Source organism: Oncorhynchus masou, chromosome 13 (assembly GCF_036934945.1).
Source record: "Oncorhynchus masou masou isolate Uvic2021 chromosome 13, UVic_Omas_1.1, whole genome shotgun sequence".
In the NCBI taxonomy this organism is placed as follows: Eukaryota; Metazoa; Chordata; class Actinopteri; order Salmoniformes; family Salmonidae; genus Oncorhynchus; species Oncorhynchus masou.
The window spans coordinates 61362791-61388792 of NC_088224.1; the positions used below are offsets into that span (position 1 = coordinate 61362791).

At 44.5% G+C, this 26002-nt stretch overlaps 1 protein-coding gene, 1 long non-coding RNA gene and 1 pseudogene across 4 annotated transcripts; 2 read left to right on the forward strand and 1 right to left on the reverse strand.

The window, feature by feature from the left end:
* Nucleotides 1-2753: 2753 nt before the first annotated feature.
* LOC135552773 (uncharacterized) lies at nt 2754-4817 on the reverse strand. Of its 3 annotated transcripts, none has more exons than XR_010457502.1 (4): nt 4738-4817; nt 4230-4387; nt 3889-3961; nt 2754-3187 (listed from the first exon to the last, which is right to left on the reverse strand). It is a non-coding gene; the product is annotated as an uncharacterized LOC135552773 (long non-coding RNA). The 3 variants fall into 3 exon arrangements; XR_010457503.1 differs by lacking the exon at nt 4738-4817 and adding an exon at nt 4617-4702; XR_010457501.1 differs by lacking the exon at nt 4738-4817 and having other exon boundaries at nt 4230-4518.
* LOC135552772 (thiamine transporter 2-like) lies at nt 4742-9036 on the forward strand. Its single transcript, XM_064984596.1, has 5 exons — nt 4742-4891; nt 6205-7024; nt 8111-8303; nt 8447-8588; nt 8759-9036. The coding sequence occupies exons 1-5, from the start codon at nt 4742-4744 to the stop codon at nt 8948-8950; spliced, it is 1497 nt and encodes a 498-aa protein (XP_064840668.1). The 3' UTR covers nt 8951-9036.
* A 352-nt stretch (nt 9037-9388) lies between these two features.
* LOC135553368 (thiamine transporter 2-like) lies at nt 9389-25950 on the forward strand (annotated as a pseudogene).
* The last annotated feature ends 52 nt before the right edge of the window (nt 25951-26002 follow it).

Sequence of the window (26002 nt, forward strand, 5' to 3'; positions counted from 1 at the left end):
TCCTTCTTCTCCACAAAGAAGAACCCTGCGCGGACGGGAGAAGAAGAAGGATAGATGAATCCTGCAGCAAGGGAGTCCCCAAATGTAGGTCTCCATCGCCTTGGTCTCTGGTCCCGACAGAGAGTACAGTCAACCTCGGGGCGGAGTCGTGCTAGGGAGAAGGTCAATCCTGCAGTCATAAGGCCCGTGCGGCGGGAGCGAAGTGGCATGGGCCTTGCTGAACACCTCCTGGAGGTCCTGGTACTCAGAGCCCCAAGGAAGACGTCCCGGGGCAGGTTGTGCTGACTTTAGGCAATGGGCGTGGAAGAGGGCCCTCACCTGGTGTGGTCAACTATGATTTTAAAAAGTTGCAAAAAAAGGCATGCGCTGTTTCTTGCCTTACTGCACACAAGCTGGGCGTCATTCACAAGTGATAATATATAATTCACAAGTGATAGGAAAATATTGTTACCCATCAGACTATTCTTTATTTAATCTTGTCTTTACATATACTCAGGGTGGGGGAGTAACGGATTACATGTTACATGTAAGGGATTACAAAAAAAACTGTAATCCGTTACGTTACCAGCAGAAATATTATAATCAGATTACCGATACTTTTGAAAAACTAGATGATTACTTCGAGGATTACTTCTAAATTCATAAAGGATGTTTGCGAAAAAAAATCTTTAACACTTCTCTGTTTTCTCAATGACATTCAAATCAGCATTGAAAAAAGGCGCAAATGTAAGTTTGTTTCAACTGAGCGAGACTAACCACAAGTCAGAGACCACTATGATGACACACCGAATGTGTTTGATGGATCGCAGGAAAAGAACAGGAATAGGTTTTTGTAGGCTACAGTCCAAGCTATCTACCAATGGTATGACTGCTGTTGTCAGGGGTTCACCTAGGGGTCATGATAGTGGCTGTACCAAATGTTTGATTTATTATAATAATTGATTATGCTTATGTTGTATTAATAGAAGGGCAGGGGTTATAAGACCCCACCCTCCTTACATATATAGAGTCCTAGACTACAGATTAATGATATATATATATTAATTATAGAGGTTTAGTATTGTTCCACAGTTGTTTTCTAGTCTCTCTGCCTCTTATAAAGAGACCCATCTGAGAACTGTGTGACTGAGAACTTTGCATAGGAGTGTAGGAAATAAGAGACTAGTCAGACATTCCACAATAAATCAACTTTTATTGCCTAGTCCTTAGAAAACACCGGAACTATTGTATCTCTCTTGCAAGTTTATATAGCAATGTATGCATGGGCTTGGTCTGATGAGTAGAAGGTAATGACGTATGCAGTGACATCACAAGGCCTGGACTTCAGGTTTAATAAAATAACTTGGGACCTTTGATATTTTGCAGAACTTACTCAGAAACATGCGTTATGTTCCTGTTGTCAATTTCTGTCTGCAATTGCATTAATAAAGGGTTTTGAATGATTTAATGAAAGATATTGTCATAATGCTAATTTCACCAATGAGTCAATGAGACAAGGAACGAGGAAACGAACCCCAACACTGTCGACATCCAACGATTATCCAACTTGAATAAACGCTTGGAGGTAAGAATGACAGTAGTGTTGTAGTCTACGGCGATACAGATATCACTTATTATTGATATCTACATAATGTTAGCGTGTTGATGTGAATCACACTGCTACTCTCTCATTTAGCTATTTGCTCCTTATGGATTGTGGTTGTTGTGAATGGCTGTTCACAAATCTAAATGTGTATTTGAACCCAACAATGGTTGAATTAAAGAAGTTTAAGCTTCCTATCAATTAATGTTTTTGAAACCAGTGGACAGCCAGTGAAAAATATGCTCTTGCAACAGCTGCATAGTGCAGATTCCAGCCTGTGGAATAAAAGTGGGGCTTTTATTGCTCAATCTAATTCATTCTGATAAAATAAATAAATCCATAGCTCTAATAAACACATGCTCAAACTTACACACTTTTGATAGACTTAAAGGGGAAATCTGTAGTTGCTACATCTATTTTTTGGACCTATACATTATATATACAGTGCCAGTCAAATGGTTTGGACACACCTACTCATTCAAGGGTTGTTTTTTATTTTGACTATTTTCTACATTGTATAATAATAATAGTGAATACATCAAAACTATGAAATAACACATAAGGAATCATGTAGTAACCAACAAATCAAAATAGATTTTAGATTTTAGATTCTTCAAAGTAGCCACCCTTTGCCTTGATGAAAGCTTTGCACACTCTTGGCAAAGAATGCCATTCCATGAGCGCATAATTTATTTTTCAACTCGAATCAATGAGCCCAATCAGTCCTCCATGATAACAAAATCCTAAACCAGACAGTTGTGCTGGCTAATAAATCCTTAGTTTTGGGGCCATGCTCAGGTAAAACAATTTGGCTAATCTATACTTCCATATTTCCAAGTCCTATTCTTGAAGATCAAGGGGTATAACATTTATTGGAATGGCTGGAATTCTGAAAGACTTTGGTTGTTAATGTAAAGATATAATTTAATTGTATTATTATTTGTAGTAGAAAGTGATGGGTTAGAAGAATCCTATATAACCAACCCATATATAAAATTTAACATCCATATATGACCACCTACAGTGGGACAAAAAAGTATTTAGTCAGCCACCAATTGTGCAAGTTCTCCCACTTAAAAAGATGAGAGAGGCCTGTAATTTTCATCATAGGTACACTTCAACTATGACAGACAAAATGAGAAAAAAAAATCAAGAAAATCACATTGTCAGATTTTTAATGAATTTATTTGCAAATTATGGTGGAAAATAAGTATTTGGTCAATAACAAAAGTTTATCTCAATACTTTGTTATATACCCTTTGTTGGCAATGACAGAGGTCAAACGTTTTCTGTAAATCTTCACAAGGTTTTCACACACTGTTGCTGGTATTTTGGCCCAGATCTTCTATGGAGTTGAGATCTGGAGACTGGCTAGGCCACTCCAGGACCTTGAAATGCTTCTTACGAAGCCACTCCTTTGTTGCCCGGGCGTTGTGTTTGGGATCATTGTCATGCCGAAAGACCCAGCCACGTTTCATCTTCAATGCCCTTGCTGATGGAAGGAGGTTTTCACTCAAAATCTCACGATACATGGCCCCATTCATTCTTTCCTTTATCTTGGCCAGGTCACAATTGTAAATGTGAACTTGTTCTCAATTTGCCTACCTGGTTAAATAAAGGTGAAATAAATAAAATAAAAACCTGCATAGCCTATAGAAATGTTGCACAACATGAGCTCATGAAGTGTGATTAGATTTCTGATAACATTTGCATTGATGTCATAGTGATTACAGGGACAATAGAGTGCTGAGTACCAGACAGTTAGCAAGTTTGGTAGGCTACTAATGACCATCAGCAGCATCAGAGATTGGAGAAGCCTATTACCATGACTAAACAGTCACATGGAATTTGGCTGCCGTCATGACTCGTGACCGCCGGTGTGGCGACAATACGATCACCGTAACAGCCCTTGTGGTAACACTCCCCGGCAAGTGTTGCATACAACTTTCTACCTGAGAACAGGGATCAATCTGTGCTTCCAACCTTCCCACTGTTTCTATCTCATTTCATTGCTGCCCCCCCCCCCCCCAAAAGTCGTCAAAGTTTGAGTGTTCAAGTAATGTTCAAAGCATCCTGTATACAGCTGGCCAGTATTTTTCATTTGGTCATAGGCCTAAGCTATGTCAAAATACGTAGAATTGCAGGAAATGAGCCATGAAACAGTACAATTTTCCTGATGGAGGACCCCCAATTCATATAGCAAATATCACTCCAAGCTTTCTTCAAAAGTTAGCAGCCCTGTACATATCATGATCACTAACACAGCATCTCATTCATAAACATGAATTGTACTATTGTCTACTCACACTGGAGACAAATCCAACAAATCAGTGAATTTAGTCTTCAAAGCTCCTCCTTTTTCATATTCCAGGATGATACCTGTGAACAAAAAGCATCAATTCAATATTCGAAAGCAGACCAATTGTGACATACAAGTTGCTTTAGGCCTACTTGTAACTTCAACTTGTGTGCCATGCATTAAATTGCTGTTACAGCTAACTGGTCTGGCTAGCACAGAGACCTAAGGTTATGGCTCTGGGCTAGCCTAGCCAGTTAGCTCTAGGTCAGAGCAGCACTACTGTTAAAGTGTCTGTGTTAGTATCTTAATTATCAAGTATTGTAGCATCATCAACAGCATATTCATTACCTGGTGGATAATATCTGAGAAAGAATCGTTTGAGTTTAATTTCGCTCCTCCAGCAGAATCCCTTGTAAACAAAGCGTTGTTACCGCGACAGACGAGCTGGAGCTCGGCCAGGATGCATGTGCAGATGGACTGAAACACACAACTCACCCACAACTAACCTGTTCAAAAAAGACAGAACTTGTTCCATAACTGTGCACAAAACATCTACATAAAGTCAACAATAGAGACTAGTAAAACGTGGTAAACTCAGTGTCATGATAACTGAGGCTGACGTAAGCTTTCATTTTACCATCAGTGGGACTATTTCCCAATAGCTCAAAGTCTCCCTCATATAAACTTGCATTCTCAGTTATGCACATGTAGTTCATAGACAGACTAAATTCATACATTTTCCCGACAAGTACTTGGCCAAGTGATCTACTGCTGCCTACTGTCAACAGATCCCATTTGTACACAGGACTCAGACCCAGAGGTAGTGCGTGTGAGGGGGACATAAGGGGTAGCCTACCAGGATGGGTTCCTGGGCCAAGCTGAAGTCCACTGGCTGGGTGTTTCCCACAGCCGTTTTGTCGCTCTATGGGTTCTTCGCCAACTGCAGACCAGCTGAGCCCTTCCTAACACCCTACCTTATTGGACCATACAAGAACATCTCAGAGGAAGTGGTAAAGTAACCAGCAGCAGAGAGCTGTATGCTACACATGAACAGTTTTGAATGGATTTGTTAACAAGTTTGTGATAAGAAAGTAAATGATGCACACTATAAAAATGAAAATGAAATGCACTACATTACCAAAAGTATGTGGACACCTACTCATCAAACATCTCATTCCAAAATCATGGGTATTAATATGGAGTTGGTCCCCCCTTTGCTGCAGGGACTTGCTTCCATTCAGCCACAAGAGCATTAGTGAGGTTGTGCACTGATGATGGGCGATTAGGCCTGGCTCACAATCAGGATTCCAATTCATCCCAAAGGTGTTTGATGAGGTCACGGTCATTGCTCTGTGCAGGCCAGTCAAGTTCTTCCACACCGATCTCGAACAAATCATTTATGTATGGGCCTCACTTTGTGCACGGTGGTATTGTCATGCTGAAACTGGAAAGGGCCTTCCTCAAACTGTTGCCACAAAGTTGGAAGGACAGAATCATCTAGAATGTCATTGTATGCTGTGGAGTTAAGATTTCCCTTCACTAGAACTAAGGAGCCTAACCCAAACCATGAAAAACAACCCCAGACCATTATTCTTCCTCCACCAAACTTTACAGTTGGCACTATGCATTCAGGCAAGTAGCGTTTTCCTGGTAACCTCCAAACCTAAATGTGTCCGTCGGACTGTCAGATGGTGAAGCGTGATTCATCACTCCAGAGAACGAGCTTCCACTGATTCAGAGTCCAATGGTGCCAAGCTTTACACCACTCCAGCCGATGCTTGGCATTACGCACGGTGATCTTAGGCTGCTCTGCCATGGAAACCCATTTCCTGAAGCTCCCGACTAACAGTTATCATGCTGATGTTGCTTCTAGAGGCAGTTCGGAACTCAGTAGTAAGTGTTGCAACCCGAGGACAGACGCTATATGCGCTACACGCTACACACTTCAGCGCCCGGCGTTCCCATTCTGTGTGCCTGTGTGGCCTACCACCTCACGGAGGAGCCGCTGCTGCTCCGAAACATTTCACAATAACAGCACCTACAGGTGACCGGGGCAGCTCTAGCAGGGCAGAAATTTGACGAACTGACTTGTTGGAAAGGTGACATCCTATGATAGTGCCACGTTGAAAGTCACTAATTTGGGTGTCCACATGTAGGTGTCCACATACTTTTGTATATTCAGTGTATCCTCAGGTTACTGTATACAGTGGGCTATGTAGTTTTTTTGCTTCATATAGACGACCGGTGGGACTATTCAGTATCCCTGTGCATATTGAATAGATCTAGTGATAAATAAATCACTCCTCTCCCTGTGCCTCCTCAGGTGACCAACTACCTGTTCCCCATCTGGACGTACTCCTACCTGGCCGTCCTCTTCCCCGTCTTCCTGCTGACAGACTTCCTGAGGTACAAGCCGGTGATCGTGGTCCAGGGCCTCTTCCTGGTCACCAACTATGTCCTGCTCTGCTTCGCCCCCGGCCTGACCGCCATGACCTTCCTGCAGTTCAACTATGCCGTGGTGACCTCCACGGAGGTGGCCTACTTCTCCTACATCTACAGTGTGATCCCTCCGGAGAGGTACCAGCGGGCCACCGGCTACCTCCGCAGTGCCATGCTGACAGGCTCCACCCTAGGGGCCACCTTAGGCCAGATGCTGGTCTCCCTGGCAGGGCTGGACTACTTCTACCTCAATGCTATCTCCCTGGGGATTCTCAGCATTGCGTTCCTCATCTCCATCTGGCTACCCATGCCCCAGCAGGGGATGTTCTTCAGGGGGGAGAAGGCTGCCCTGGACCTGAGAGCCAAGGGCCAGGTGGAGGAGGAGGCGAGTGCAGTGGAGGAGGTCCAGGATGCAGAGGAGGCAGTAGAGGATGATGCTGAGTCGGGTAGGACCCAGGGTGCTGGGAGTAGAACTGGCTGGTGTAGCCTGCATAATGTGGTCTATGCTGGCAGGCTGCTCTGGAGCAGCTTCAGAGAGTCCTACTCCTCTAGGAAGCTGGTCTACTGGTCTCTGTGGTGGGCTCTAGCCACGGCCGGCTACGGCCAGGTGTTCAACTACATCCAGCTGATGTGGGACCACATAGAGCCATCCAGCACCTCCTCTGTCTACAATGGAGGGGTCGAGGCCATCTGCGCAGTAGTAGGTAAGACAATCTCAGAACTGTGTGTGTGTGTGTGTGTGTGTGTGTGTGTGTGTGTGTGTGTGTGTGTGTGTGTGTGTGTGTGTGTGTGTGTGTGTGTGTGTGTGTGTGTGTGTGTGTGTGTGTGTGTGTGTGTTCAGTGGAGTAGCTGTGCCTTGAGGTTTTTCAGATAAAATGTTGCAATGCTAATATTTATTTTATTACTTAATAAAAATATACTAATAAAATTCCAGAACGCAGCTGAATATTGGTCTCACAATGAAATGGTTAATGTGTTTCGATGGGCTTAAGGCAAAGTAGTTCCATGGTCATCTTCGCTTTGGTCCAAGTTGGGCTCTGCACGCAGAGAAGAGTAATTGCTTCAATTAAGGTGATAACTTGGGTAACGATTTCTCTGATTATTGCTGATAGCTCGGGTTTGAGAGGGACTTATCGGAACAAGTCAATCTGAATCTGGCAGTATATCAAGGGTCTCATTGTCAAAATCCTGAAGTATCCCTTTAATTAAATCAAACCCCTGTCCTCTATCCTATGTGTTCAGGGATAGAGACATTATACTGTCCTGATAAATTATGGTAGGAACACCCCCCCCCCCCCCCCTAGGAATACGATGAGGGACCTGTTCCAATTCGAAGCATCCATCCTTGCTTGGGGTAATGACTGATCTGATATGACTGGATCGTTCTCTTATAATCTTCACCCGGCACAGCCAAAAGACGAATAGCCACCCTTAGAGCCTGGTTCCTCTCTTGGTTTCTTCCTAGGTTCCGGCCTTTTTGGGAGTTTTTTGCAGCCACCACGCTTCTACATCTGCATTGCTTGGTCTTTGGGGGTTTTAGGCTGGGTTTCTGTATAAGCACTTTGTAACAATTGCTGATGTAAAAAGGGCTTTGTAAACACATTTGATTGATTGATTGATGAAAGCCATGTATTGAATCCTATGCTGTAATCCAGCCAACATCGTTGGATCAGTGATTACTTCAAGGAAGGGAGGAAGGATACAGTTTACAAGTATTTAAACAGTTTAAAAGTATTTACTCAGGATCTAAAAAGGAAATCATCCACTGTTGTCCCATCCCTGTCCTATAGGTGCAGCTGCAGCCTTCTGTGTGGGTCATGTAAAGGTAACCTGGGATGTCTGGGGGGAGCTGTCACTGGGGGTGTTCTCTGCGGTGGGGGCAGGGGCCGTGTTTCTGATTGGGCTCACCAGCAACATTTGGGCAAGCTATGCTGGCTACGTCATCTTCAAGGCCTCCTACATGCTACTGATTACCATCACTACGTAAGTGAAATCTCTGTAGGCCATACTTCAATGAACTCTGCTATATTTATTTCATATACCTTCCATGCATGACCCATAGACATTCATCAGAAGTGCACAATGAAAATATTCAGTACATGGTGTTATCTGTTTTGTCATTCCAGATTCCAGATTGCATCCAACCTTTCAATGGCATGCTATGCTCTAACGTTCGGAGTCAACACTTTTGTCGCCCTCTTGCTGCAGACCTTTCTCACAGCCATCGTTGTTGATGAAACTGCACTGGGGTTAGACATTATCACACAGGTATGGTTGCACAATGCAGAGCTAGACAGGTCATTGTCCATTCCTTTAACTGATCACTGCACAAGTTATCAAAAGTGAAGAGAGATTGACACCTGGTGGCAAAATATTACTGCATTGTTACTGTTCTTGGCCCCTCTAATTAAACCAACGTTTAATTTCCCTTTCTCCAGTTCATCATCTATGGCAGCTACTATGCCGCAATATCTGTGCTTTTCCTGATCAGAGGGATGTACACAGCCTGTGCACACCACTGCCACCCTAAACAGGCAATGGACCAGGAGCAGAAAGAAGATCCCAAAGTGGAGATGCCCTCCTCAGACCAGTTCTGTTCTGACCACAGACAGTCGTCTATCAGAGACTGAGGGGGGCAAGGCGACTTCAGGGGTTCACCCTAAAATGTAACGGCATGGTGTTACATACTTGTATTTATAATAAAAATAAAACAAAATGTTGTGTAAGCATTGTTTTGTCCCATCTTCTCTTTAAGTCATTCAAAAGAGAAGGGATTTCAATTGATAGTGCAAATTTAACATGGCCATGCTTATCTAATGTTTTAGTTATTGCATACATTTATTGAGCATGTTGTTGATTGACAGACTGAGCTCAGTGATTACACAAACAAACCAAGGTGACTTCCGTATGGGGACTAGACTCCGGCTAGATTAAGGGTAGTGTGGGTCATGTAAAGGTGACCTGCAGACTAACCTGAGCAGGTAAAGCGATAAACCTGCTTTTTGTATAAAGTATAAACATGTGTGTGGGTGATAATAGTGGCTCTCGCTGTTTGTGGATCTGTGAGGATGGAGGCTGTGAAGCGATAGAGGGCAGGATAGGGCTGGCCCACCACTCTGCTGTGCATCTATGGGTTCTGCGGTACTCTGAAACCTCTTGTACCCGTCATCTACCCTTACCTGACTGGTCCAAACAAAAACCTGATGGTGGATCAGGTACAGTAGGCTTCAGGACAAACATTTCAATGCATTGTATTCATGCTCTTATACTATCTTTAATATAACCATGTTACTGACCACTGTATTACCTACCAGCCTGATAAAGAAAAGGTAAATCAAGGGAGGAAATGCTCACACTTGCCCACACATTTTTAATGGCAGCAACTGAGGTCAGGAAGTAATCTGGACCAGGGTTTGAACTTGTGACCTTGTGGCTGTCAGCCCAACACCTTAGCATTTTCTATCTGAATGTTGCAACCTCCCAAACAGACAGCAGTGTTGCACTCTAACCCAGGTGACCAACGAGATCTACCCTGTGTGGACCTACTCCTACCTAGCTGTGATGGTGCCAGTCTTTCTGTTCACCGATTGGTAGCGCTACAAGCCCGTAGTGGTGTTTCAGTGCATCAACTTCTTCCTAACCTGGGCGATGATGCTATTGGTGCAGGTGGTGGCAGCCTTTAAGGCGATGCAGTTCTTCCATGGCGTGAAGTCGGCCTGTGAGGTGACCTACTTCTCATACATCTACAGCATAGTGGACATGAAACACTACAGCAAGGCTACATCCTACTACCGTAGTGTACAGCTGCTAGGCTACACAGTGGGCTCTGTGCTAGGACAGCTGCTGGTCTGTTTCAGCCTCATGTCTTACAACAATAACATCTTGGTACTTAGTCTGGTGATGATCTCCATTGCCCTGGTGACTTCCCTCTTCCTGCCCATGCCACAGAGAAGCATGTTCTTCCATCAGAGTCAAAGTGAACCACCACAGACACCAGAAGGAGGGGACAGGTGTGCAGGTGATGTGTCCACCGAGGGGCCAGTGAGGGCTAGGAGCTGCAGCCAAGTTTTCCTGCTGCTGTTGGAGAGACTTTCTCCAGTGCTACTCAACCAGGGCACTGCTGTACTGGTCAGTGTGGTGGGTACTGGCTACCTGTGGCTACAATGAGGCAATCAACTATGTACAGGTGTCGTGGGAGCACATACAGCCATCCCAGAAAGTTACAACCTACAACGGTGGGGTGGAAGCTGTGTCCTGCAGGGTTTGGTGAGTATTGTAAGCACCAACTATTGGAGTACACATGACAATTGGATATTTGTAGATGTTTGTCTGGCATTAATAATCAATCATCATCAACAGTCAATCTGCAGTCACACTACTAATATGTACTTAATGGGAGGTTAATCACATCATGTGTGTGACATACAGGTGCCCCGACGGCCAATGGAATGTGTTTCATCCAAGTGGACTGGGCCCAGTGGGGAGAGTTGTTCCTGGGCTCTTTCTCTGGCCTGGGGGCCTTATCATATTTGCAATGTGAGTTTGTGAATTACTGCTATTAGAAAAATGTAGGCGCCAAACTTGAATGATTATTATGCAAGAACAAATGTGACCTTTTCCTCCCATGTTCCAAATTGCTACTGACCTCTCTACGAAGAGATAAGCACTGATCTTTGGAGCAAACAACTTTGGGTCTTTGGTACATCAGACTATCTTCACATCCATTGTGGTGGATGGCATGGGGCTCAGCCTGGGCATGATCCCACAGGTGAGATTAAGGTTCAAGTGTCAAAGGAGGCAAGTCCCTACAAACCATTAGATCCCAACTCTTCCACCACAACCCCAGTGTTATAATCCAAAGTTAGGAATAGGTACCTTGGACTTTTGCCTTGGATGTTATGAACTGTCCTGGATCTTTGACCAAAAACAAAGAATACAGCAATGTTAAGTATCTGGTTCATTAAAAAAGTATTTTATTTTTTATCTGAACTGTGTAACTGAAGAATAATCTTAATGCTTTTCCACTCTTTCTTGCAGTTCACCATTTATGGAAGCTACTTCTCAGCCATCGCTGTCATTTTCTTTGAGGGGTGTGTCCATGATTATGAGAGGGTAGCAAAGCCACAGAGTCTCCATCACTGCAGAGGAGCCTCCAAGCCCAACCCTGTGTACACCACTGCAAGCTTGAACATGCAGTGGACCAAAAAGAAGAACCCAAAGTAGAAGTGTTTTTATCTGACCGGTTCTGACCACAGACAATAATCTGTCCAAAACGGAGGAAGGCAAGGTGTCTCACCAAACTTTTACTTTAAATTCTCTGCTCTGTATACTTGAATTAATAATCTAAATAAAAGTTGACACAGACTGGGCATAGACGTTCAATCTCTAGTTTTGATTTACATTTGGTTGAGTTGTCAACTAAATGTGAATTCAAACTTAAATCAACAACAAATCTCACCAAGTTTAGGTTGGGTAAAAAATAAATAATTAAATGCCCTTTTTGCAAATCCAATAAGTTTTCCAAGTTGATTCAACATTAACAGTGGAAAAGGTGAAAAGCTTCATGTTCCTCGGCGTACACATCACTGGCAATCTGATATGGTCCACCCACACAGACAGTGTGGTGAAGAAGGCTTAACAGTGCCTTTTCAACCTCAGGAGGCTGAAGAAATGTGGCTTGGCACAGAAGACATTCATAAAATTCTACAGATTCAGCAGTGTGTACAGCGCCACCCAGAAGCTCCTCGACCCATTTCAGTTTGCCTATCAGCCCAGCAGAGGAGTTGATGATGCCATTCTTACTCTCTTTGACATGGTCTATAGAGATGTAGAGGGTGCCAAATTCCATGACTTTTCTTCTGCCTTCAACACCATCCAGCCTTACATTCTGGCACAGAGATTCATTAGGGACTATTCCTTAGATGGGGGGCTGGTTTTGTGGCTGTTGGACTTCCTGAGCCAGAGGTCACAGTGGGTCAGTTCCCATCCTGACAGATACCTCGTTAAGTTCGCTGATGACACTGCCTTGATCAGCCTGTTGCATGATGATGATGATGATGAGGAACACCATGGCCCAGTCCTAAATGACTTTGTAGAGTTGTGTGACCAATCACACTTGGTCCTCAATACCAACAAGACCAAAGAGATGTGCATAGACTTCAGGAAGTGTACAACACCTACCTCTGCAACATCTATCAGAGGTCAGATCATAGAGATTGTAGAGAAATACAAATATCTGGGTGTCCTCTTGGATAATAAGCTTCAGTAGAGTAAATGTGCAGACCTGATCCACAAAAAGGGTCAGAGACTGTACTTTCTCAAAAAGCTGGGATCTTTTAATGTTGACTGTGCTATACTGAATCTTTCATTGAGATTATTTAAACTTTCTGTATTGTTTGTTTGGCAATGCCACAGTCAGCCAGAGAAATATGCTGAGAAGGATTATCACCACAGCAAGCAAGGTAGTTGGAGTCACATAGACAGGCCTGGATGAGATATTTAAGGTCAGGGCCCTCTGCACAAAATCATTTTAGACCCAAGCCACCCCCTGTGCCCGGACTTTGAACTACTCCCCTCTGGGTGCAGGAATAAGACACCCCTCGGGAGGAAAAACAGAACTAGACAATAATTTGTGATATCCCTCCTAAATAGCTTGGGCTAATGTTCCTATCGACCCAGTAAGGCCAGCAGGCTAATGTTCCTATCGACCCAGTAAGGTCAGCAGGCTAATGTTCCTATCGACCCAGTAAGGCCAGCAGGCTAATGTTCCTATCGACCCAGTAAGGTCAGCAGGCTAATGTTCCTATCGACCCAGTAAGGCCAGCAGGCTAATGTTCCTATCGACCCAGTAAGGTCAGCAGGCTAATGTTCCTATCGACCCAGTAAGGCCAGCAGGCTAATGTTCCTATCGACCCAGTAAGGTCAGCAGGCTAATGTTCCTATCGACCCAGTAAGGTCAGCAGGCTAATGTTCCTATCGACCCAGTAAGGTCAGCAGGCTAATGTTCCTATCGACCCAGTAAGGTCAGCAGGCTAATGTTCCTATCGACCCAGTAAGGCCAGCAGGCTAATGTTCCTATCGACCCAGTAAGGTCAGCAGGCTAATGTTTCTATCGACCCAGTAAGGCCAGCAGGCTAATGTTCCTATTGACCCAGTAAGGTCAGCAGGCTAATGTTCCTATCGACCCAGTAAGGTCAGCAGGCTAATGTTTCTATCGACCCAGTAAAGCCAGCAGGCTAATGTTCCTATCGACCCAGTAAGGTCAGCAGGCTAATGTTCCTATCGACCCAGTAAGGTCAGCAGGCTAATGTTCCTATCGACCCAGTAAGGCCAGCAGGCTAATGTTCCTATCGACCCAGTAAGGGCTGCAGGCTAATGTTCCTATCGACCCAGTAAGGCCAGCAGGCTAATGTTCCTATCGACCCAGTAAGGTCAGCAGGCTAATGTTTCTATCGACCCAGTAAGGCCAGCAGGCTAATGTTCCTATCGACCCAGTAAGGTCAGCAGGCTAATGTTCCTATTGACCCAGTAAGGTCAGCAGGCTAATGTTCCTATCGACCCAGTAAGGTCAGCAGGCTAATGTTTCTATCGACCCAGTAAAGCCAGCAGGCTAATGTTCCTATCGACCCAGTAAGGTCAGCAGGCTAATGTTCCTATCGACCCAGTAAGGTCAGCAGGCTAATGTTCCTATCGACCCAGTAAGGCCAGCAGGCTAATGTTCCTATCGACCCAGTAAGGTCAGCAGGCTAATGTTCCTATCGACCCAGTAAGGCCAGCAGGCTAATGTTCCTATCGACCCAGTAAGGGCTGCAGGCTAATGTTCCTATCGACCCAGTAAGGCCAGCAGGCTAATGTTCCTATCGACCCAGTAAGGTCAGCAGGCTAATGTTTCTATCGACCCAGTAAGGCCAGCAGGCTAATGTTCCTATCGACCCAGTAAGGTCAGCAGGCTAATGTTCCTATTGACCCAGTAAGGTCAGCAGGCTAATGTTCCTATCGACCCAGTAAGGCCAGCAGGCTAATGTTCCTATCGACCCAGTAAGGTCAGCAGGCTAATGTTCCTATCGACCCAGTAAGGTCAGCAGGCTAATGTTTCTATCGACCCAGTAAGGTCAGCAGGCTAATGTTCCTATCGACCCAGTAAGGTCAGCAGGCTAGTGTTCCTATTGACCCAGTAAAGTCAGCAGGCTAATGTTCCTATCGACCCAGTAAGGTCAGCAGGCTAATGTTCCTATCGACCCAGTAAGGCCAGCAGGCTAATGTTCCTATCGACCCAGTAAGGTCAGCAGGCTAATGTTCCTATCGACCCAGTAAGGTCAGCAGGCTAATGTTCCTATCGACCCAGTAAGACCAGCAGGCTAGTCTCTTTTTATTGGTATGAAAGTTGTATTGTCAATTTGTTTTGTATTTAAACGGCACTTTAAACATGCACATGACATTGCAACAAAATGTATAAAGTCAGTCAAATAAAGTACATCCTTTTGGGCTGTATCACCGCCTGGTGTGGCAACTGCACCATCCGCTACCGCAGCACTCTCCAGAGGGTAGTGCAGTCTGCCCAACAGATCACCAGGGAAACACTTCCTGCCCTCCAGGACATCTACAGCACTGGGTATCACAGGAAGGCCAAGAAGATTCTGAAGGACCTCCGCTACAGCTTGTTCACCCGCTACCATCCAGAAGGCGAGGTCAGTGGAGGTGGATCAAAGCTGGGACCAAGAGACTGAAGAACAGCTTCTATCTCAAGGCCACCAGCCTGCCTCCGCTCGGTACCTTGCCCTGAACTTTAGTCACTGTCACTAGCCGGCTACCACCCGGTACACAACCCTGCTTCTTTACATCAATTTTAGCAGTACAACTAAAAGAATACCTTAAAGAAATAAGGTCAAATTCATACATTTGTATGCTAATATAAATAGCCTACAGTGCCTTGAAAAATGATTAGCCCCCTTTCTGATTGTCTCTATTTTTACATATTTTTTATACTGAATGTTAACAGATCTTTAACCAAAACCTAATATTTGATAAAGGGAACGTGAATTTACAAATAACAAAAAATTATATACTTATTTTATTTATTTAATTAACAAAAGTTATGTAACACCCAATTCCCCTGTGTGAAAAGGCAATTTCCCCCTTACACTAAATAACTGGTTATTCCACCTTTAGCTGCAATGACTGGAACCAAATGCTTCCTATATTTGTTGATCAGTCTCACGTCGCTGTGGAGGAATTGGCCCACTCTTGCATGCAGAACTGCTTTAACTCAGCGACATTTCTGGGTTTTCAAGCATGAACTGATCTGTTCAAGTCCTGCCACAGCATCTCAATTTGGATTAGGTCTGAACTTTAACTAGGACAATCCAAAACTTCAAATTCGTTGCTTTTTCATGTAGACTTGATTGTGTGTTTTGGATCATTGTCTTGCTGCATGAACCAGCTGTGCTTCAGCTTCAGCTCAGAGACGTCTATTAAGGGAAGACGTCCAGGTCCTGAGGCAGCAAAGCCTCCCCAAACCATCCCACGAGATCCACCCTGCTTGACCTTTGGTTTAAGGTTCTTACTGTGGAATGCAGTGTTTGCTTTTCGCCAGACATAAATGGGACCCATCTCATCCAAAATTTTGACACAAATTTGACAATAAGCACCTGGATAATCATCAAGACTCTTGGAAGAATGTTCTATGGACAGATGAGTCAAAAGTATAACTTTTTGCACAGCATGGATCGCACTATGCCTGGCGAAAACCAAACACTGCATTTCACTGTAAGAACCTTAAATCAACGGTCAAGCATGGTGCTGGTAGTGTGATGGTTTTTACTATTATTTGTATTTATTATTAAAACATACTACCTGCAGTGAAGCAGCTCAATATTTACATTACATTCTGTCATATAACCGTCTCCTGTCCAGAGCGACCCATAGGAGCAACCAGGGTCAAGAGCCCCGCCCAAGAGCACACCAATATATCTCCCACCAAGTCAAAATGGGGCCTTGAAAAAAAAATAAGTATGCAACTGTTGTTTTATTTGTTCACTCAGGTTCTCTTTATCCAATATTATGTTTTGGTTGAAGATCTGATGACGTTCAGTATCAAAAATATGCAAAAATAGAGAAAATTAGAGAGAGTGCAAATACTTTTTCACAGCACTGTACATTAAATGTTGGTCAAATAAGGGTTTTTGGTCAATATGAAATTCCTAAAAGATCAAATGGAAATATTAGTCAATTAAATTTATTTTCATCCAAATATCAGTTTCAAAGAATGACATCAATAACAAACATTTCAATTACCAGTCTTTATTTTTACTATGGAAGACAGTGTTACGCCCAAGCCTATTGCATATAATCAAACTAGGTCAATTGTAACATTTCACTTCCGCCACTTTTGGTTGAATCGTAAAGGACTGGTAGTTCCAAGAAACTTGTTTAATTGTAGCTGAGATACAGTTGAATGTGCAGTTGCAAACCATAGTCTGGCTTTTTAATGGCGGTTTTGGAGCAGTGGCTTCTTCCTTGCTGAGCGGCCTTTCAGGTTATGTCGATATAGGACTTGTTTTACTGTGGATATTGATATTTCGTACCAGTTTTCTCCAGCATCTTCACAAGGTCCTTTTCTGTTGTTCTGGGATTGATTTGCAATTTTTGCACCAAAGTACGTTCATCTCTAGGTGACAGAACGCGTCTCCTTCCTGAGCGGTATGACAGCTGCGTGGTCCCATGGTGTTTATACTTGCGTACAACATCCTGGTATGTACCCTGGTGTTGATCTCCATCGCCCTGGGGCCTTCCCTCTTTCTGCCCATGCCACAGAGAAGCATTTTCTTCCATCGGAGTCAGGAGCATACATACAACTGGAAATGTTGTAGAAATGGACGCCCAATAACTACCAGAGGCCCTAGGAAGAGGGGACATGTGTGCAGGTGAGGGGCCAGTGAGAGCTAGGAGCTGCAGCCAGGTGCTTATCCAGCTGTGGAGAGACTTCCTCAGGTGATACTCTTCCAGGGAGCTGCTGTACTGTTCAGTGTGGTGGGCACTGGCCACCTGTGGCTATAACCAGACAATCAACTATGTACAGGCACTGTGGCAACACATAGAGCCATCCCAGAACTTCATAGTCTACAATGGAGGGGTGGAAGCTGTGACAAACCTATTTGGTGAGTAGTGAACAACACTATAGATCTGTTATGATGCGTTGTGTGCTCAGTTCGAGTTGGGTCTGACTGAGACCCGTGCCAGTCCAGAATCGCCCCGGGATGGACCACCCAGGGAGGCACGTTAGTTAACATAATGACCACTGCACCAGTGTTTAATGGTGGTGTAGCCAGCAGTAAATAACATGTCGACCAGTGCACCGGAGTTGTATCGAGGTGCCTGCGGATCTGATGTGCTTCCCACTGGACAGCTGTATCACGGTGTTGCCAGCTCTAGCTAGTAACGTGGCCCATTTTTGCCCTTCCCTGTATTATATTTCAAGTAGGATAGCAGTTTACACAAGAAATAACTCATATTGGTATTCATCTAGATGTCACCGTGTTACAGTCTACTCAATGGGGTGAGCATGAACGGCAAAACCACCTGGACACAGTATTTTTCGCTCCCATTTGCCAAGCACTGCAGTCCCGCAACAGGGTGGGAAATAGCTACTATAGTGTAGCTAATGTCAGGGGGTGACAGTCACAGCAAGCACACGCATGCAACACATTCAAGCAACAGTACACTCATCAGTTTTATTAACTGAAAGTGTACAATTATATTTTATGTAAAACTAACAGTGAAATGTGACCGTGACTCACCCGCTCATGCTTCAAAACCAAGCTCTTGTAGTAGTTCTGCTGCTAAGTGAAATCCGACTCTGGAGACCCGTAGAATGAGGAAGTAGCCAGGAGCCAATAGAAAGAGAAGCATCCAGGAGCCAATAGAAAGAGGGGCTGGCTTTCCCTGGTCGGTCCAAGAGAAGCATCCAGGAGCCAATTGAACGGGGGTTGGTTTTCCCTGCGCGGTCTTTCCCTGGACGTGGGTCGCAGTTGGATAATTTTGCTCAGTTCATCATCAGAAACGTTGTTTACCTAGCAATGGATACAAACACATGCAACTTCACATGTAATCAGATTGTTCTATATCGTGGAGCGCTGCCCCACAGGCTGCACTCCTATTGGTGTACCCTGCTGCCTAGGCGGTGCAGCCTGATAACAAAATTATGCATGCGCTAAAGCCAATGGGAGACCAGCTGGCCCTATATATTGGAGCGCCCCCTATCCATCAGCCTCCCTTTTTCTTCAGCTAGACTGAAGATTGCCTTGAAGAGAAGCTGTTGATGTAGAAGACACTCAACATTGTCGGCTACTGCAGACCCCCATGACCTATGTCATGTGTGCTTGGGGGGGAAGTTGAGTGTGGTGATGGGACCGCAGTGTTTGAGGAGATAAATGACAATGAGGGTCTCTCCATGCATTCATCTGTTCCTTCTGCCTCTGCGCTCTGAATTCCCGTGGCTCATTAAGGGGGTCGCAAAGCATCTCGAGATACCATATGCACATGATGCAGGAGGGTCCATGGAGAGAGCAAAGACACAGGCTCTTTTTACCCTGGACATGCCTTCGCTGGACAACTATGCAGAGGGTTCCTGAAACTAAACCACTGATGGAGAGACTCCCTACCCAGGCCTACTTGCCATTAACTAGAGTGGCGGGGCGGCAGAAGGCCATTGTCAACGGCATCTCACAACTTGAGAAAGCTGTAGCGGCCTACCTGGTCCCGAGCTACACACTTCTCTAAACTCCTCAGCTCAGCTCTGGCTCGGATGGCAACGAGGAAAACGTCTATCTCCGAGGCTGAGGTGGAAGAAGTGTCACGACTGTCTGGTGCCAACCTCCATCTCACACGCCACTGGGCTTCAACAAGCTACACCCGTATGACATTGTCACAAAAGAGCCTATCTTCCATGCCAGTCAGACTAACTCTCAGGTCATTCCACTCTTTCTTTCCAGAGGTGTCACAGCCCCAACAGGGGTGTGGCTGTTGAGTAGGACAGTGTTTGTGCTGTGCCACAAAACTGAGCGGCGTTCTCATGAGCCTCCAATTATGTCGGGGCTGGGGGCCAGCGATTTTTGTTCTGTACGCCCAGCGAGATCTGATACTGGGGTTATGGACGTAACCGTCATGTAGATGCCTCCGATCCCCTTTCTGGGGAGGCCCTCCTTGGGCTGTGCTACTGTTTTCTACTGAATACTTCTCAGCTTCGCACTGTCACGCTTTCCCCATATTATTGGGACTACTCTGCCCACCTGACTAGTTGGAAGTTGAGGCGTACCCCTCCACCCTTTGCAGTGATCATGGAAACGGTGAAGGCATCTCCAGAGAAGGTTGCAGCTGACACATTTCACACACCTGGGTTTCGCTGTGAACAGCGGATTGTTCATCTGGGTCTCGAGTTTTACACTGCGAACATGACGGCATGGATTTCGGATCCTCGAAAATCTGTGATTCTGTTGGCCCTCAGTCGGTATCATCCGACACACGGTGACGGCGCACTTGGTACTGTCCCTTCTAGGGCTCAGGCCATCTGCCTACACTGTGGTCCCACTGGGGTCCTGCACATGCGCAGGCTACAGGGGTGGTTCACCCAGCTACAACTAGAATCTGTGCGTCATCGTTGTCATCTGTTAGTAATTCTCCACTCTCTCAGAGTGGATCTGACCTTCTGAACTATTGGCGTCCCAATGGGCACAGTGTTCTCGCACATCCCAGTCTATACAGGTGCATCTCTGGCTGGATGGAGCAGGACATCTCAGACTGGCGGTGGGAGATGTGTGGCCTCCATTGGAGTGTCACATCAACCTCCTGGAGCTGGTACTGCAACGTGTTGGTCTGGCCAGACAATCGAACTGCGGTGGCCTACATCAATCACCAGGGAGGAGTTTGGTCTCCTGCGCTTCACCTCCTGGCAGAGGCGCTGTGGTTGTAGTCTCACGGGCACCTACGCCTGTTGACATTTCTACACATTTCAGGCCACCTCAACAAAGGAGCAGACCTCAGTCCCGAGAGGGTCCTCGGGACGGCGAGTGGCGCCTGCACCCCAAAATTATTCACATGCTGGTGTGACAGTAAAACCATCAACTGTATGTGTTGCTGGATGGAGAGAGTTGTCTATTTTTCTGCAATTTCTCTTTGACAGACAACGTTCACTGTCCACCATAAAGTTATTTTGCCTGTTATAAGGGATTTGGCGGGGTGTCTGTTTTTAGCCAACCCCTCGTAAAATATTTTTTGTGAGGGACATGGCAGCTCATGCCTGTGGCCTGAGCCCCGGCTCCACAGTGGGATTTGGCCTTGGTGCTTGTGAAGCCTTGTAAGCAACATTTTAAGCCCTACACATGCCCGCAATGTTCAGGCCCTACTCTACACTGGCCCTGATAGCTTCTGCCAAATTTAAGGCCCGGTCCTGCCCAAAATCTGAAATAACCATTAGTAATAAATCCATTAGCTGCTCCATTCTACCAGTCACTCGCTCCCTGCACGCAGCTCGCTCTGCATGCGCTCTTCTCATGGTGGCTCTGAGTCTGAGTATCCATAGCAACAGCTCTGCTTGGGCAGCTCAACGAAGAGACATGAGAAAGCAGTTAGCGGTTAGTTACTTTGTCACTCTAAATTCCGACAAAACTCAAGGAACATTATTTTCTGTGAAATAATCTCTCTTGTCTTCTATTTGACGAGGTTGAAGCACGTCTGACTCCATTTTATGATCTTAGTCAGATATTACTCTTCTGCGCAGCAGAGAATGCGTAAATGGCTCAGCTTCAAAACATTAGTGATCAGGGAGCCCTGCCCACACCCTTCTTATTGATGAAAAATCAGGCCCTACAGAGCACTAACTCAATGTATTATGTCGGGGCCGTTGGGCTGGGGTTGGGTAGCAGAGCTCTATTGTAAGCCGCCATTCGAGCCATTGGCCCAGATTCCATTGAAGTCAATGAAGACAGCATTGCTCCTGGCTTCGAACTCTTCCAAATGTGTCACTGATCTGTGCACTCTGTCGACATCACCTGACTGTCTCACTATTAAAGGCAGGTCGCGGATCCTGGAGCTATGGGCTTTTCCCCTTCCTCCACATGCAAGGGCCTGAGAGGTGCAGTTCCATGTCTGTATTGAGTTCATGCGTTATGTGGAATTCGGTCATCGCCTCAGCTGTATGTGTGCTATGGCGCTTGGCAGGCCACTTTCTAAGCAGCATTTGTCTCACAGGCTTTGCGATTGCATTGAGATAGCCTAACCGACTGCAAGGCGTCCCTTGCCTTCGGGCATCACCGGACACTCCTCATGTAGAGATGCAGCCTCCACTTGCCGTTTAAGGGGTGTAGAGGTCAATGTTATTTGTGCAGTAGCGTTGCGGTCGACGCCATCTCCATTTATCAATTTCTATCTCTTAGATATGTCCTCGATCTTACACAGTCTGTACTCCACGTTGCTGCTGAGGGCATAGGCTTAGGGACCGGGTTTTTCTCTCAGACAGCAGTCTTCATTTTTTAAATGTAACCTTTATTTAACTAGGCAAGTCAGTTAACAAATTCTTATTTACAATGACGCCTACATCGGCCAAACTATGGGACTCCCAATCATGGTCGGATGTGATGCAGCATGGATTCGAACCAGGGACTGTAGTGACGCCTCTAGCACTGAGACACGAGTCTATTTTTTTGTAGATGCTGGTCAGGAATTAATAATCAATCATCATCAACAGTCTAACACATTACAAAGGTAGATAGCAACGTCATGTAAAATGTGACTGCTCAGACCACTGTGTGTTTCCTCGCAGGGGCAGCGACGGCTCTGGGATCATTCTCTGGCCTGGGAGCTGCAGCCCTTTTCACCATGACATTCACAGCCAACATCTGGTCCTGCTATGCTGGCAACATTGTCTTCAAGTGCCTCTACATGCTGCTTATCCCCATAGCCATGTGAGTACTGCTGTCTGAATAACAATATGCCTTATTTTACATGTCAAAAATTCCTTTTGACAGTAATATATTAAAGGGACACGTTATAGGGACATTACACTCTTAAATCAAAGTTTATCAGATGTTTTCATTCAAATGAGTCCACATCCCACACCAGTGGTTGTGTAGACAGATCCACAGTGCATTCGGAAAGTACTCCGATCCCTTGACTTTTTCCACAATTTGTTACGTTACAGCCTTATTTTAAAATGGATTAAACCATTTTCCCTCATCAACCTACACACAATACCCCATAATGATAAAGCGAAAATAGTTTTTTTTTGCAAATGTATTAAAAACAGAAATACATGATTTATATAAGTATTCAGATCCTTTGCCTTGAGACTCGAAATTGAGCACAGGTGCATCTAGTTTCCATTGATCATCCTTGAGATGTTTCTACAACTTGATTGGAGTCTACCTGTGGTAAATTCAATTGATTGGACCTGATTTGGAAAGGCACACACCTGTCTATATAAGGTTCAACAGTTGACAGTGCATGTCAGAGCAAAAACCAAGCCATGAGATCAAAGGAATTGTCCGTAGGATGCCGAGACCGCATTGTGTCGAGGCACAGATCTTGGGAAGGGTACCAAAATTTTTCTGCAGCAATGAAGATCCCCAAGAACACAGTGGCCTCGATCATCCTTGATGAAAACCTGCACCAGAGCGCTCAGGACCTCAGACTGAGGCGAAGGTTCACCTTCCAACAGGACAATGATCCTAAGCACACAGCCAAGACAATGCAGGAGTGGCCTCGGGACAAGTCTCTGAATGTCCCTCAGTGGCCCAGCCAGAGCCCGGACTTGAATCTGATCAAACATCTCTGGAGAGACTTGAGAATATAGCTGTGCAACGACGCTCCCCATCCAACCTGATAGAGCTTGAGGGTCTGCAGAGAAGAATGGGGAAAAACTCCCCAAATACATACAGGTGTATCAAGCTTGTAGCGTTGTACCCAAGAAGACTAGAGGCTGTAATCGCTGCCAAAGGTGCTTCAACAAAGTACTGAGTAAAGGGTCTGAATACTTATGTAAATCTGATATAGTTTTTATACATTTGCAGAAAATTCTAAAACCTGTTTTTGCCTCGTCATTATGGGGTGCTGTGTGTAGATTGATGAGGAATTTAAAATATATATTTTTAAATAGCTGTAACATAACATTTGGAAGAAGTCAAGGGGTCTGAATACTTTCCGAATGCACTGTAGCTACATGCCTCATTCCCAAATTAATGGAAAAAATAAGCACTGCAAATCTGGAAAGGACATGATGTCCGATTCAAATTTAGGAGAGGCATGCATTTCCTCCGCACTTCTTAACAGTGACTTTTCAGACCTACCTTATGCAGGTGAATAACGAGCTTTGCAGGCATGGTTCCCTTGCACACACTGAATACATTTCATTCAATCACTGAAAACCCTCCTACTTGCTGGCCAACATTTTCACGTGGAGTTTTCATTGAATAGGATTTTCAGTACATTTATCTATAGCCATCCTTTTAAATTTGGTGTACTTTTAATTTGAATTCACTCCACAGTCACTAGAACATATGGAGAGAAATCAAATCAAATTGTATTGGTCACATTCACATGGTTAGCAGATGTTAATGCGAGTGTAGCAAAATGCTTGTGCTTCTAGTTCCGACAGCGCAGTAATAGTAATAGTAAGTAGTAAGTAAGTTCTAACAATGCCCCAACAACTACCTAATATACACAAATCTAACGGGATGGAATAAGAATATGTACATATAAATATATGGATGAGCGATGGCCAAGCCGCATAGGCAAGATGCAATAGATGGTATAAGATACAGTATATACATATGAGTAATGTAAGATATGTTGTTCAGTCTCCTGGTCCCAGCTTTGATGCACGGTTCAGAATATTAGGGATCAATGAAAGAAAGCCTTGTAAACAAACTCCTATCAATCTCCTTTTCATCACCAAATGGTAGACATAAGAATACTCTGATTATTTAGGGTTAGGGAAGAATTTATGAATAATAAAAATAAACAGGTTACAGTGCCTCACACTAAACGTATTGGTGAATCAAAAATAGTGGTTTGATTCATCCATATTCAATTGTTTAATTCATGAAATATTGGAAGGCGAGAAAAGGGTACAATAGAAGTAGAACCATGTTCCTCACTAATCATGGAACTGTGATGACAGCAGTCCAGTCATCGTGAACCATGCGCCAGGCTCCAGGTTGAAACTGTTACGAATGGTCTGCGTTCCATAATGATTCAAATAGGCTATAGTCCCAAATTATTGCTGGTAATACGTGAGCCTAATATGATCTGCTATTGCTAGCGATCCTCAGGAACAGTCACACGAATGTGACAGATGAAAGGTGAACTAATGATGTGATGGAATGATGCAAAATGTAAAGAAACTAACACTAACGTGAGTTCAAAATGTATTGGTATAACTGACGATGGCTACTGATAGTGGCTAGTATTTAACGCCATACAAATTGGGAAAATAAAACAGTCAAAAGTCCAGGCATATAATTAAAACATTGTAGAAATCATAAATAAACTTGGTAGGTTTGGCACTATGCTGTCATTTGTGCATGGCTACAGAAGTCTATAGTTTGGGTCTCCGAAATTCATCCCTGAAATTCATCCCTATAAGGCCAGCATTTCATAAACCTCACTGTGGGTTAAATTGATATGCTTCAGTTTTCTGCCATATGACTGGTTTTACATTCATTTTGTCTCCAGCAGTCATAAGGTAAAATACATTTACAATCCCCTTATCCACACAAATTAATCATTTACCTAGTGCTTATCAATTTGTAAGTGACAGTGCACGGAGAATGGTGCTATTTCTATCGGAAAAAATAAAGTAGGCCTAGATGTTGCTCCACTTAGAACAGATAGGTTGCTCGACATTATTCATTGTTTCATCACGCATAAAGTTGGTAGAATTATGAGGGACTTAAACCAAGGTCAGAATACAGCATATCTGTCGACACCTCTCTACCAAACCTACATTTCTGTGATCTCCACCCTGAACCCTGATAGCTGGCTGAAACATGTGGAACAGAGAGAAAGGTTCCATTAGCGTGCGTATAACTTGGGTCTGAATCGGCCCCATGGTGTTGATCTATTTATTCTATTAATTTTAGATTGTGGGATATAACTGGATCTAAAAACAACTAAATGCCCTGGGACGTGGACCCCTTTTTAGATCTGAAAAGTTACAAAATTACCCTTTAATATTTGGTAGAGGGAAAAACATGCCCCTTTCCTTCCAGGTTCCAAATTGCTACGGAGAGATATGCACTGATCTTCGGAGCAAACAACTTTGTGGCTTTGGTCCTTCAGACTATCATCACAGCCGTTGTGGTGGATGGCAGAGGGCTCAGCTTGGGCATCATCCCACAGGTGAGTTAACAGTTCAAGTGTCACAGGACAATAATAAGACCTGCTTCCTCGCCCTACGACTGAAGAGTAAGGAATAAGCTTAACGTTTTTCCACTTTTTTTTGCAGTTCACCATTTATGGAAGCTACTTCTCAGCCATCGCTGTCATTTTCTTTGAGGGGTGTGTCCATGATTATGAGAGGGTGGCAAAGCCACAGAGTCTCCATCACTGCAGAGGAGCCTCCAAGTCTGAAAGACAGTGACACTGGCCCTGAACAAAGACTCTGAGCCGAAGAAACTGACCACTGGGCCATG

What these genes read in the sequence shown, in the direction of transcription:
- LOC135552772 (XM_064984596.1), top strand. Translation starts at nt 4,742, where the DNA reads ATGGGTTCCTGGGCCAAGCTGAAGTCCACTGGCTGGGTGTTTCCCACA. An exon ending in GGCCATCTGCGCAGTAGTAG is followed by an intron (nt 7,025 to 8,110) that starts GTAAGACAATCT and finishes CCTGTCCTATAG; the next exon opens with GTGCAGCTGCAGCCTTCTGT. An exon ending in GGTTAGACATTATCACACAG is followed by an intron (nt 8,589 to 8,758) that starts GTATGGTTGCAC and finishes CCCTTTCTCCAG; the next exon opens with TTCATCATCTATGGCAGCTA.